This window comes from Castor canadensis, chromosome 5 (assembly GCF_047511655.1).
Source record: "Castor canadensis chromosome 5, mCasCan1.hap1v2, whole genome shotgun sequence".
Taxonomy (NCBI): domain Eukaryota; kingdom Metazoa; phylum Chordata; class Mammalia; order Rodentia; family Castoridae; genus Castor; species Castor canadensis.
This window is the reverse complement of record NC_133390.1, coordinates 40,769,262-40,783,595: the sequence shown is the minus strand read 5'-3', so window position 1 is coordinate 40,783,595 and position 14,334 is coordinate 40,769,262. Positions and strand designations below refer to the sequence as shown.

Here is a 14,334-nt window from a genome sequence, read left to right as displayed (position 1 = left end):
ACTTCATGGAATTTTTATGAAAATTATCTTTCATTTAAAATTAGAAAGATATGTGAATTATATGCATATGATCTGGAAAATGTGTTTCAGTGCATTTTCTTTCTCTCTGAAACTGTCAAACTAACAGAGTACCAAGAATCACAATTCCTATGGTAGCATTAGTCTAGTCCAGAGATTAGTTTTACCTATGATTTCAGATAAGCATCAAAAGATGACAATAGTTAACCTAATTAAAAGGACATCAATGAGAGATCACAAAGAAACACTTTGTAATAAAATAAACTTTTTATTAGACAGTAAAAATTACTTTGTACAAGTTAGAAAACGGTAGAAGAAACGAGCTACTTCATGTATAAGTGCCTTCTATGAAAAATACTAAGTGACAAATAAATGTCTACTGCATCGAAAGAAAACACTAATGCATTCTTTAAAATCAACTCTTTCCTTAATCCTAAAGGATTAATCTTATTCTAGCCCAAAATTATTCTTAAAATTATTGGCTGAGTGCTGGTGGCTCACGCCCATAATCTTAGCTACTTGGGAGGCTGAGATTGGGAAGAAATCCAAAGGCAACCCAGGCAAATATTTTGTAAGACCCTATCTCCAAAATAACCAGAGCAAAAGTGGGCTGGAGGCATAGCTCAGGAAGCAGACTGTCTGCTGTGCAAGTACCACATTGCAAGCTTGAAGCTGAGTTCAAACCCCAGTCCCACAAAAAAAAAAAAAATATGACCTATTCATTAATTTCTCCTAATTCCTGGGAGTCCAATGATTTCTAGTGATTTTACAACTGTAGTCCTTGACATGCTTAAATTTTCTATTGTTATCTTGTTTCTGTACCCCAGGTTCTATCATAAATCTGAATGCTCAAAACAGTGCACTAAATACTGCAAAACCTTCTGTTTTGTTGAACAAATGTTTCCACTAAACTTCCTGGAATGGCTTTTAATGATATCTTTATGAGTAGCACATATCACTGGCCATGCTTCCTACAGAAAATGCCTATCCTAGTCCGCTATTTGTCCATAAAGTCACTCTTAAATATTTGCCAACTTCTGCTTCTCATTTTCTTTCAAAGAAATCTCTGTATTTGGTTATTTCATTAATCTTTATTTTCTTCAACTTAGAACAGGGTTAAATCCTGATAAAGTCACCATACATTGGACATATCTTAAGAAAGCATTTAATAACCTAGCCTAATAAACAACATAGATTAGCCTACCCTACCTTAAACATGCTCAGAACATTTATGATAGCCCACAGTTGGGCAAAATCACCTAACACAAATCCTATTTTATAATGAAATGTTGAACACCTTATGAATTTATTGAATACTGTACAGAAAGTGAACAGAATGGGTTGGTTTGGGTCATTAGTCTGGGAAAATATAAAAACTCAAAATTTGAGTACATTTTCTATTATGAATTCCTTTCACACAATAAAACTGAGTCAAACAAAGAGAAGTTGGGGACTATCTGTAACAGCAGTCTTTAATTTGGCTGCCCAACCACTTTGCATTTTTCTTAACAAAAACTTGGAAATACATACTGAAAATATGTAACAAGGCAAAAAAAAGTTTAAGAAAAGTTTTAGTTTTAAATAGCTTTAGAATTTCTAGTGATCAGAAAATTTTAGTAAAATTAGAAACTTCAAACTTTCTTCAAGTTTCTGTTATGATACAGAAACTTTTTTTTTCCCACTGTGGATAGAAATACATACTACCCACACATGTACTCAAAAATGTATACATTCACTTCTTCCTAAGAATGAATTTCATTGTTTTCAATGAGCATTACTTGTAAGGAGGCAAGATAATAAAGAATTTCCACAATAAACTATAAATACCTTGAAAAGTAATATTCAGTTTTTGAGAAGGTACACAATCACACCACAAACTTTAAAATCATAGCAGAACTCAGAAATTGTCTCATCTGGCTCATTTTTCCATGTGAAGAAACTGATGATTCATTTAAATTATTTCAAAATAAGGTAGCAGTTGTCAGACTGCAAACAAAGTGTAAGAAAGAATACTCATTTTATAGTTTAAAAATAACCTTGGGGGTAGGGGGGAGGAAGAGTTAGATGCTGTGATCTCCATAACAACAAAATGATAAGAAGTTCAGCTTCAGTTTCTTCATCTTTACAAAAGATGTTCTTGATAATTCTATTAGTGCTGTTAGCTAGGTGTGTGGTACATGCCTATAATCCCAGTTCTTGGAAACGGGCAGAAAGATTATACCCCACCTGGGCTACAATAGTGAGACTGTCTCAAAAAATTTTTGTTTTGGTTGGTTGTACTGGAGCTCATACATCATCATCTACTATATATGCTAGGCCCTGTCTTTGACAGGCAAAGACCTAGGACTATATAAGCCTCTGAATACAATATAGCATTCATTTCCTTATTTCTATCTTTAATAAATACCTGTTGAATATCTAGTCTCTGTGCAGGTACTAGAAATACAATGTAAGTGAAACAGCTTAAAATCTAGAGAAAAATGGCTTAAAATTGAGTAGGAAAGATAATTAGTAAGCAAACAAGTAATATATGAAGTGTTAATACTAAACCAAAAGGGATGTTCTATACTAATGAATTGTTTACTTAGTTAAGAGAGTAAAGAACACTTAAGCCAAGTCATCAATGATGAAAATGAAGCAGCCATGCAAAAAGCTTGAGAAAGGTTATTCTAGTCAGGAAATGTACTCAAAACTAAAGAGAAAAAAGTGCTTGCCTTATTGAAGAGATATTTTTTATATAGACAATATAAAGGCAATTTTGCTGTGGAACAATGACAATCAGCAAAGGACAACCTTCATACTGAGAATAATTAGTCTAAAAGGGTTAAACAAAAAAACTACTATATATGAGAGGGGCAAGATAGTGACAGTATGGTTGCTGAGTTTCAATGTCTGGGTTTAAACCTAGGCTCTATCATGAGTTGTCACAGCTTGTAAGTTACTCAACCTTGTTTCTGATAAAAGAGGCATAATGGTATCTACCTCATCTAGCTGTTGGAAGGACTGAACCAGTTAATATGCTCAATGTACATACAAAAGTAACTGATACATAATAAACACTACAAATTCAGCTGTTGTCCTGTGCAAGGAATGGGGGGGAAGATTATGAAATGAGAATTAACCAGTTCTAGGAATTTACAATTTGGGAGACAAATGTTTCTTACACGTAACATTGTAAAAACAATTACATGTAAAACTAATCACTAATATAGTAAAATATGAAAGCTGTGAAAAATTAATGCAAATTTATAAATTAAGCCTTCAATTATAAGGCTTTCCTCAATAGTTTTTTGTTTAGAAATCAGACAAGTAACATAGTTGGAAGTGGGTGATTTTCTTTTCAATCCTTAAATTTAATAATTCAAATGTAACTAATTTTAAACTTGAGATTCAGAATATCAACAAACCAAAGATGAAAAACTTCACTAAGTAACTCAATACAAAGAGTAATATTTAGTAGTACTGTGAATAGAATTTAGAAGGTACTAAATTTTAGGCCAGTGATTTCATGACTAACACAAATGGTTCTGGATTTCTGGTTCATCACAGTAAATGAAGGATAAATATGGCAATTTTAATATCAGCATTTCACTGAAAGACTTGAAAAAGATGTTAGAAAAGTAAAGCTAAATGCATTTAGTACATTCTGATAAACTTTGGCAACTTTTCCTTCCAATTCCAAATTAAGTGGTCTATCAAAACACCCAATATTCTGTATCAATAAAATCTACGTAGCTTAACTAGAACCATTCAAAAATTTCATTTTTTTTCTTTTCTTTCAAGATCATATAAAAGTTAATGATCTGAAGCATTCTACCAAAGGCATAACTCAGTGACTTATGTCTTTGAGTTTAGACAATCTCTCTGAGTTTAGACAACCTAAACTCAGAGAATGATATCTGAATTCAACCTAAGTTTAGGCAAATAACCTAGTGATGTATTATTTTGTCATGTGCTTTATTCAGTGAGTTTCTAATAGTAGATATTTAATAAACATGTGCCAAATAAACTTGTGAACACAGATCTAGAAAGTCCTTGTTTCCTAGCATGCCAACTACACTGTCTGCATCCATTCGAACTGGGTAGATGTGACGCTTACAAATAGGACAGTAGGAAGGAGAGGCAGGATGGAACAGTACAGATGGAAACAATTACAAATATACAATTTACTACTACATAAAACATAAATCTTCTTAGAAAAAAGTTTTGGTTAACATCTTGAAAATATCTTTTTCACGTTTATCACTTTCCCCAAAACGTGCTCACTGCCAATTTATCATGTCAAAATAAGTTCTGATAAATTTTATGCTTAACTTGCTTGTATTTCAGTAGGTTTTTGCCTACCTAACACCATTTGAAAAACAAGTCATAAGGACTATTGTAAACCAAGAAACTTCCTAGAAATTATCCTTTCATTTATAAGATTTAGTCCTCTGCCAGAATACAGAGAGCTCAAAAAACTAAACTCCCCAAAAATCAGTGAACCAATAAAGTGGGCAACTGAACTAAACAAGAATGTTTTCTAAGGAAAAAAAATCCATATGGCCAAAAAACACATGAAAAAATACTCACCAACCCTTGCCATAAAGGAAATACAAATCAAAACTGCTAAGATTCCACCTCACCTGTTAGAATGGCTATCGTCAAGACCACCACCACCACCAAATGCTGGCGAGGAGTGGGGAGAAAGGAACCCTCATACACTGCTGGTGGGAATGTAACCACTCTGCAAAATATGGGGGCATCTTAAAAATCTAAACATAGATCTGCCCTATGATCCAGCAATACTACTCCTAGGGATATACCTGAAGGAATGCAACTCAAGTTATTACAAAAGCACCTGCACACCCACGTTTATTGCAGCACTGTTTACAACAGCCAAGCTATGGAAATAGCCAAGACCAACCAACGAATGGATCAAGAAAATTTGGTATTTATACACAATGGAATTTTACTCAGCCACAAAGAATGAAATTTTGTCATTCTCAAGTAAATGGATGGAACTAGAGAACATCAACTTAAGCGAACTTAGCCAGGCTCAGAAGGCCAAAAATCGCATGCTCTACCTCAAATGCGGATTATAGACCCAAAACAAATGAAGTAGTATTATTGGACATGGGTCACACACTAAGGCGAGATCACACACGGGAGGAATAGGGTAAAGGAAGGAAACCTAAAACCTGAATGTGGTTGATGTGCTCACTGTAGAGAAGCAAATAAAGTAATCTTAAATTGGCAGACGCCACTATGGAAAGGGGACCAGGAAGCAGTGAAGAGGTCTGGCAGAAACGAAACAATGTGGTTGCAATACATAATTGCCTGGAAGCGAAGACTGGAATCTCTGTATAGCTATCTTTGTCCCAAACTAGCAAAAACTTATGTCTCTTATTATCTCTGTTTCTTATTATCTCTTGTTTTCTCTTCAACAAAACTGGAGAAGAGGGAGGAACAGGTTTTGCCTGGGGGGCAGGGAGGGAGGGAGAGGGGAGGTGGCACAAACAATGTATACACATGTAAATAAATGTAAAAACAAAATAAAAAAAGAAAAAAAGATTTAGTCCTCTACAGTAGAGACAGACACCAAAAAAAAAAAACAACAAAAAAAAACCCCATTTGTTAGAGGAGCAGTCTTGGGAAATATAACATCATGGCAGATTTTTCTAACATGATTTCCACAGGACTCAGCTCTGCTTTGGAGAAGCTCATGCTTTCACCAAAATATTCAGAACATCTAATGCTACAAAAGCAAGCATATTTTTTCTGAAGACAAAGAACACAGGTCTCATTTTATTTTTCAAAAGGTTGATGACTAACTCCTACAACCCAAATTAAGAGCCAGGAATTTAGCTCAGTGGTAGAATGTGTTCAGCACGTGTGTGTGAAGTTCCTGAGTTCAATTCCAGCAAACCCTATACCCCCAATAAAAGTTGAAAAGGGCATCTGCATTTGTGCAAATATAGATCCTAAGAAAAACATTATGATATGATTTTCATTGATTTTAATGACCTGCTTAGGCATGAGAGCCATTTTGTTAGAACAGTTTCCAATTACCTTTTTTAAAAAAACAAAACAGCTATCCCATTTTCTGGTGATTCCGTAATTTCTTAATGAGATTAGCCCTTCTTTAACAGAAAAACATTACCTTTTGGAAATCCTAGGAATATTTTCATTACCTGCTATTGTATTTTTCATTTGTAAGATGATTTAGTAGAGATGGCCTTTTTCCTAGTTTGGAATTTTAGTTTATAAAACATAAGAAATGTGTTGCATTTTAGGTACCAATAAAATATATTAGCTATTAGTTACAGTTTTAGTAAAAGATTTAAAAATTTTTATTTAGTAAGTTACTTTTAATAAAAAGGGGTATTTAACCACAGATACCCTATTATAAGGCTATGGCAAATTAGCCTACATCAAATAAAAGTTCATGAGATTCCCCTACTTTGACCACCAATTATTTCTCCATGACAATGTAGTGGCATAGTCTTCTTTATTACCTACCCCAGACTTTCCAAATACAAGCTGAGAATAAGAAAGCAAGAATACTAAAGCTAAGATCCCTGCCATTCCTAACACAAACACATTTGGGAGGTGATCGCAGAAAAGCAAAATTTAATTCTTACACTTTGCATTTGGCCATTCTCAGGCTTAAATTAAGCTCTAATCCTCGTGAATAAATTTCAACTCTTCCAGGCTTCTTCTTCCTCTGAATATTTCATGTATCTATCTATCTATTTATAGATAGATAATTTTTTTAAGATAGCCTTAGGGCTCAAGAATATGTCATTGACCAAGCTTTCAAGTCAGTACTGTTTTGCTCCCAAATCTTAGTTATTTGGGGGTCTAAGTTTCTGTGTAGCCACATATGATATTCAGATGATGTAATCAAAACACCAGCACCAAAGAGCAGAATCAAACATAAAGTCTTGTTTTTTTTCATTATGTAAATCTCATTGGCTCATTCATTTACCTCTTAACTCAAACATAAGGCTAAGGCTCTACCTTGTGCTCAGATGTGGAAATTCGCCTGAAATAAACCAGTCCAATTGTATTAGTTTATCAAGACTTCGATTTGTAAGATTAATTAAAACCATGTGTAGAATTTACAGCCTTACTTGGGCTGTATAAAAATTTAAAAATTCAGTAATGAAGATAGCAGAGGAAATCCCAGTCTATTCTGAGCATCTACAGTATTTCTGCAGTACTTGACATAAATAGCACAGCAAAAAGACATCATTGGTTTTTAATTTTATCCTTAGGATATTTACTATTTTTTTTAAATGACCATTAACAACCTAACAAACAGAACAAGTTTTCAAAAGCTAAGCAGAGCTACAGGATGGGTAAAGATGGACTTGTGTAACTTGACTGTCTACCATGCAAAAGTATGAGGTAATTATTTTGTAAATTGCTATGTTCACTTTTTTAAAGTCTTTCCTTTTTTTCTATGCTGGTATTTGAACTCAGGTCTTAAGCTTCTTACCTTTTTTTGCTTTAGTTATTTTTTAATAGTGTCTCCTGCTTTTACCTCTGACCATGATCCTCCTACTCTGTCTACCATAGCTGGTAGGGGTAAACCACCAGGCCTGGTTTATTTATTGAGGTGGGAGTCACACTACCTTTTTTATTTTTGCCAGAGCTGGTCTCAAACAGTAATTCTCTGTCTCCCTCCTGAGGAGATGACATTACGAGGTACCACGCCCAGCTAGTTGTGTCACTTATACCAATTATATTACACTGATAGTGTAAACAGCAAGGAAAAGATGTTTTATTTTTACTAATTGGCTAAAACTTTAAGAGCAAGACAACTGTAAATTAAATGTATTACTCTTTCACAGCAAAATGGACATCCCTCTTTTATTAAGTTTTTTAGGATAATTGATAATCTACTATACTTCTAGTAGGAGGCATGTCATAAAAAAAAAAAGATGAATGTTTATGTCTTCTACTTCCAAGATCATTATCAGTCTCCTTAGATGGTCATAAGCACAGTTAAATGTAAAAATCAACATGTACAATGTCATCATATTTTCCAGTTGAACTTTTTTGTACAAATAGTACTTTTACAAACAGAAATTCCTAATTAAATCTAGGATCAGAAATGGCTGCTGGGTGGTGAGGAACTTTAAAACAACTATCTAATTAATTTGGGAACTTAACTTTGTAACTGAAACCTAATAATTCAAATTAGATAAGGAAAACTCCTAATAAGTTATGATGAAGTGTATGTGTGTGTGTGTATGTATATGGGTTTTGTATGGGTTTTTTTTTTTTGCTTTGGGTTTGGAGGTAGTCAGTTCTGCCACATCAATCAAGAGAAAGAATAGATATTCACTGAAAGATTAGAAACTGGGCATACCTTTAAAATTTCAAAAGTATGTATTAGTTATATGGTGTTAAGATAAATGTTCCATAAAACTGCTAGCTGAAGCCTAGATAAGAATAACATCTGTTTTGAGGACAGTATTTATCATTGCTCAAGATAGTTAAATGTTACAGATTGTAAGAGATGTTCATTTGAACTAGAGTAGTTTAAAAAGTGTTCCTCAAATACATTAAAAGGGCAGCAAATTTTTCTCTCCTTGATAAAATATTGGCCTTTCTGGATAGCAATGTCATTTGAATTTTCTAAAATGAAAACTCTGAGTCTACATTTAATGTCTCTAAAATATTTGAATTTTTTTAAAGGTATGGCAGTGAGACGCATTTGTAAAATATTCAGTAAGCCTGAACACTGTCAATCATTTGCCACATAGAAGGTATAGATATTACTAGAATATTCACTAAGTAAAATGAAAATATTACCTGGTTTCTAAGGCACACGATTAGCTACAGCATCTAAAGTGTGATTTATTTGATGCACTGCAATAAGCTCTCAGAACATTTGCTGTACTCAGGTAGAAATAGGCAAGTATTCACATAATATATCCGTTTCTAGTCCAGAAAGGTATTTCAACTAAAATATGTCAATTGTCACATCTGTAATCACTTAGAAATTACTGCTGTCATGCTTGGAAGTTTCTATAGAGAAATTTTAGGCTGACATACAGTGCTCAATGCTTTACAGTGTTAGGCAAACTCGGTTCTCTTTTGTTCAACAATGTCTCATTTCCACTACATAAAACCTGGTCTCCAGTCCCACTATCCAATGCCTGCATTACATTAAGTCTTACTTCACTGTTGCCACACAAAGTAATTACATTATAAAAGGCCTCCAGATCACTCTGTTCAAATGTAACAGCTGGTTTCATTGATGCTCCAGGAGCAAGGGAACTTTCCCCAACAATTCTTAGGTTAATAAATTTGATTTTCCAAGTATTCTCCACAAAAGGACAGCGAATAAGTCCAAAAATTTGTTCAAAAATTCCCAAACAACTGTTTCCTCTGTGGACAGTCCCTGCAACTCCAACCATAACTAATCCATGGGGAGATGAAGCACATTTCAGTCCTCGGGAATCCAGGTTGGGGCTGAGAAAAAGAAATTCTTCTTTCACTAGTGACAGCAGACGAAGGCTCACAATTTCTGCTCCATGGTAGTCTATCACATTTTGCTCTGAGGTATTGTAAAAAAACCTAAGCTTGACATCATGCCAGAAGTGCTGTGGCCCCCATTCATCTTGAGGCGGTCCCAGAAAAGGATTCTGAGAATTTAGAAGTTCAAAGAACCAGTGGCAGAATTCTTCTCCTAAACAACGAAAATCAACTTTTTCAGCTTTTTTATCTTCTTTTGCCTGCTGATTAAAATAAATAAAAAATAAAATTAAGGCTTAACTCTCATAGCTGCTAAGTTTTAAAGTATTGATTTCAGCAAAGGGAATGGAACCACATATGAATTCACCGAACCCTTCTGCATAAAAAAATTTTTTTCAAAGAATTTACTGGCTTAAAATTCTAGTGGGTAAGTAAAGTTTAAGAAGGCCCTAGCTGGCCGCAGTGGCACACGTCTATAGACTCAGGAGTCTAAAGTAGGAAGTTCACTTGAGCCCAGAAGTTCCAGGACCAGTCTTGGCAAATTCTTTTTTTCCTTTCCCGTGTTAGGGCTCAAACCCAGGGCATTACTGCTACTACTGAGCTACACCCTTATGGATGCTACTCTCTATCACTGACCTATACCCCCAGCAAACCTATTATGATTATTTTATAGATAAAGAAAGCAGGACTCAGAAAGGTCAAATTAGTTGCTCAAGCTCACAAACTTAGTATATAGCAGAATGTAACTTGAAGTAACATATACATGATTTCAAAGTTCATTTTCTTTTCAGCACATTAAATAAATAAAGATCTTAGAAGATCCTTTCCTAATGTGAAGGCAAAGTAATTACCCAGCATTCAATCAACATTTAAATATTTAATAATTAAAACGTACAGTGGATATACAAATAGCCAATGTCAGCTGCAGAAAGCTAACAGGATTTTTTCTAGTTAAATACTTAAGTTTCTTTCATAGAATTTTTACACTATCAAAGTCTTAAAAATGAGAAATTTATAATAGCTTTTTTAAAAGTGAGAAAGTATAGAGAACTAGAGTCCAAAATAAAATGAAATTAATCTTACAGTTTACTTTAAAAGTCTTCATTTGATATAATTGAAAAAACATTATTCCCCTCATAATCAACATAGTATCATATACACTACTACATTAAATGTCAGAAATATTTTGTCTCTAAGTTGCTTTACTGATCTTTCTTTAGGATGCAAATGGCATAAAGGTAAAACTAGAAAATACAAATATTATTAACCATGTGCCCTCAAATATAAGATTACCTTCAGTTTCAGACAGAACAATGATTCAAAATATTCAAAATATAACCAGTTTACCTGTTGAAAGAGTTGGATGTCTTCTGTCTTTGTAACGGGCTCTGCTGTTTCCTTCAGTTTCAGTTGAGACTGCTTTTTCCAATAAACTTTTGCATGCTGAATAATACTATGTTTTTCGGTAGCTGGAGGTATAATTACTCCCTGTGTTGCTAAGTACTTAAATATGACTTCTCGGCGGACTTTTTTACGCTTTAGAAGTTCTTCTACACTTTGACTATACACTAATATTGCATGAATAGCATCTAAAAAGAAAATTGCAATGATTAGTAGAACATCATGAAGTACTGGTAAATTTGTTCAACACCATCATAATTTCTACTGAAAAATGTTTAAGTTCTTGTCATGATATTTGCTTTTGTGTGAGATGGTTATTACTCCTAAAAACACAGAAGAAAGTTGTCAGATTCATTTTTAATTCCTTTATGCTAGCCAGGCATTATTTTGTTTCTTTTGGTGGTAGTGTGGTTTGAACTCAGTGCCTCACACTTGCAGAGCAGACGCTCTGCCACTTGAGTCACAACTCCTAATTCCTTTATGCTTTAAACTTCCTTTACTTAAAAAAATTCCCCTTGTCTTTCACTTACCAAAAGCAATAGTAAAATACTAGCATATTCTTTTAAAGTATTCTTTTAAGAAAAAATTTAAACCAGGAAAAATTATTTTTCTAATAAAGCCAAAAAATTTAAATTCATATACAATCTCTAAAAATCACTAAAATTACGGCATTTTAGATAGTAAGGAATGTTAGTTCAATCCTCTCATTCTACAGATAAGCAAAGTTGAAGATAAATGCAGTATATTAACAATCACTTCTAGGAAGTGGCAAAACCAGGACTTTTAAAATTTAAAAAACCTGTGTCTGTGGGCTGAGGGTGTGGCTCAAGTGGTAGAGTAACTACCTAGCAAGTGCAAAGTCCTGAGTTCAAATCCCACAGTTTCCTCCATAAAACACTGTATATAAAACATCACAGAATATTTCACATGTATGAGATATACAGAATGGCAGTAAGATGCACTCCCTTAAACAAACCTCCTAAGGACCTTAACACATAAAAAATTATTAGTATCTTTGAGGCCTCCAGTTTCTCCCTTTCTAAAGCTATATTACTCTCTTTTTTTGCAATCTCGGAGTAACTACTATCCTAGATGTTACCATTTTACTTTTTTCACAGTTGTATAGCATAAGTATGTATCCCTAAACAATGTATGCATATAAATTCAATCCATTTATTTAGTGTTCTCTAATCAGCCTTTTCTTTGTTTGAGATTAATCTATGTGGATACATGTAGCTTTAATTTATTTTCACTGTTGTACCATACTTAGCTATATAATTGTAGTACTATAAGGATTCTACTCCTTTATACACTTCTTTTGTGCCTGTCCTACTACAAACACTGGTACTTTGAACATTCTACTATTTCCAGTGCCCACAGGAATAAGCATCACCTGGACGTTAGTGAGTAATACAGAAATTTGGTCCTTTCAAAATTTACTGAATCAGAATATGCTTTAAAAACTCCCCCAGAGCTCCTTACACTCCGTCCAAGCAACCATGGAGACCTCTTAAAACCGTAAGTAAAAAAAATCTTTCCTCCTTTGTTCTCTAGAGTATTTTGGTCACAGGAATGCGAAATTAACTAATACAATCCCTGAAGGATTTAAAGGCACACAAGTAAGTTTATTAAGCCCAGGTCCAGCGTTTGAGTCTGATGTTTCATTAAAGCAGGTAATGTCAAATTTGTTGGCAATAATGGCGCCAATAGGGTTCGGTTCTTACTGCACCCTTAAGTTTCTGTTTCCCAGGGTCAGGTTCCTGCCTCAAGTCTAGCTTGAATTCCCCTTCCGCCCCAACCTCCAATCAGCATGAACCATAAGATCCTAACCAATCAGATCATGCCTAGTCGCTCTCTTGGCTCTCTCCCTCTCCCACCCCACAATAATCTCTTGGCCAGATCACTCCTCTGGGCGTGGTCACTTTGGGGTCTACAAAACTTGGTTTTCCAAAGGGTAGTTCCTTTTTATATTATATTATATTATAGTTGTACTGGGGGCACATTGTGACATTTACAAAAGTTCTTATAATAGATCCCTTCCATAGTTGTCAAAAGAATTGCTTCAACTGATCACCAAACACTTGAAGCTTGTACTTTAATGTTCTGCCAATCTGATACATAAAAGATACTTTGTTTTGTTTTTTGTTTTATTGCTTCCTAAAGACGTTATCTTTTCATATGCTTATTTTTTTATGAGAAATGTCTCTTCAAATGACTTATCGGGAGTTTTTACTTTTCTCGTTTTTAGATTGACTCCTATTTAAATCCAGCACTTTTATCTGTTAAATCTACACTCGCCATGATTGTAAGAAGGGCTATTTATGCTGAAGAACTACATTAGCCAAAGGTTATTTTCAGTCTAAATTCTTAGGACTATCTTCCGCTCCCGTTCTTCAACATGACAAATGGCTGGTTTTCTAAAATGTAAAAAGGTATATACGTTCGATTTAGTAATCCTTGAAATCCCCTCCCCCATAATCTATATTCGGCTCTGAAAGTAATGCATTAAAAATCATCTCAGAAAAATCCTGGGTCCAAAGAGCGGCATGGATTCACACCACATGCCTTGGTATTACTGGGGCCATGGTGCCTGAGAGACGGATAAAAAGTGTTTATGACCTCCTTCCTCCCGCGGGCGGGAGGAAAACAGCCGGCGGAGCAGCTGATCCTCCTCTGTAATCAACCGATGCAGACTCAAAACGGGAAAGTCAGGTTCGGCGGAAACCGTGAAACACGACTCTCCACGCACTCGGGACGCCGGAACAGACAGCATCTCCCCGTAACCCTCAGGGAACTCCCGGGGCTGCGCCATTGCCTACGCCACCACCGCCCTTGGACGCCCGCGGGTTCGGTGTGGTGGTTCCGTATTCAGCCGCGGAGCAGCAGCGGCCGCGGAGCAGCAGCGGCCACTCCGCAGGATTCTGCCCGAGCGCTCCATGGGGCCCCTGGAAGCTAGGACTCCAAACACCCCGCTCCCACGCTCCCGCAACGTGGGGTCGGGTGAGGCCTGGGGAGGAGTCGGCCCTTACCTTGGCGGTCCTTAGGCTGCACTAGGCGGTTGGTGACGGTGTCACACAGGGCCATGATCTCGTCGTTGTCCAGTAGGCCGAGCAGGTTACGACAGCCCTCCTTCTCTAAGGGACTGAGCCCCGACATCTCGACCCCCGGGAAGGGGGGAGAGGACGACGCCAATAATGTCGCCTGAAGGCCCCTGGGGCCGGCGCCTTGGCAACAGACACCGGAAGTGCCTCTCCAGTAGTTCGCTGCAGCCAAAGGGCTCGGGTATTTCAGACTCCTGGGCGGAAGTGATCATTGAGGAAGCCAAGGAGGAAACCCTGTGCACCCTACTTAGAGTTCCGGGCTGTGTAGAAGCAAAGTTCCACACGTATCTCACTTAAAGTGCGTGCAGTGTTTAAACCGTGAACATCTACCTTCCACAAGAGA

At 35.8% G+C, this 14,334-nt stretch overlaps 1 protein-coding gene across 2 annotated transcripts; it reads right to left on the bottom strand.

Moving 5' to 3' along the window:
• Positions 1-263: 263 nt before the first annotated feature.
• On the bottom strand, positions 264-14,054 carry C5H3orf38 (chromosome 5 C3orf38 homolog). Of its 2 annotated transcripts, none has more exons than XM_020178323.2 (3): positions 13,920-14,054; positions 10,837-11,078; positions 264-9,752 (listed from the first exon to the last, which is right to left on the bottom strand). In XM_020178323.2, the coding sequence occupies exons 1-3, from the start codon at positions 14,044-14,046 to the stop codon at positions 9,072-9,074; spliced, it is 1,050 nt and encodes a 349-aa protein (XP_020033912.2). In that variant the 5' UTR covers positions 14,047-14,054; the 3' UTR covers positions 264-9,071. The 2 variants fall into 2 exon arrangements, with proteins under 2 accessions (XP_020033912.2, XP_020033913.2); XM_020178324.2 differs by having other exon boundaries at positions 264-9,749.
• Between the last annotated feature and the right edge of the window lie 280 nt (positions 14,055-14,334).

Coding starts and splice junctions, on each gene's coding strand:
- C5H3orf38 (XM_020178323.2), bottom strand. CDS start 14,046: ATGTCGGGGCTCAGTCCCTTAGAGAAGGAGGGCTGTCGTAACCTGCTC. Junction 11,079..13,919: donor GCAGCCTAAGGACCGCCAAG/GTAAGGGCCGAC, acceptor TTTTCTTTTTAG/ATGCTATTCATGCAATATTA. Junction 9,753..10,836: donor ACATCCAACTCTTTCAACAG/GTAAACTGGTTA, acceptor TATTTTAATCAG/CAGGCAAAAGAAGATAAAAA.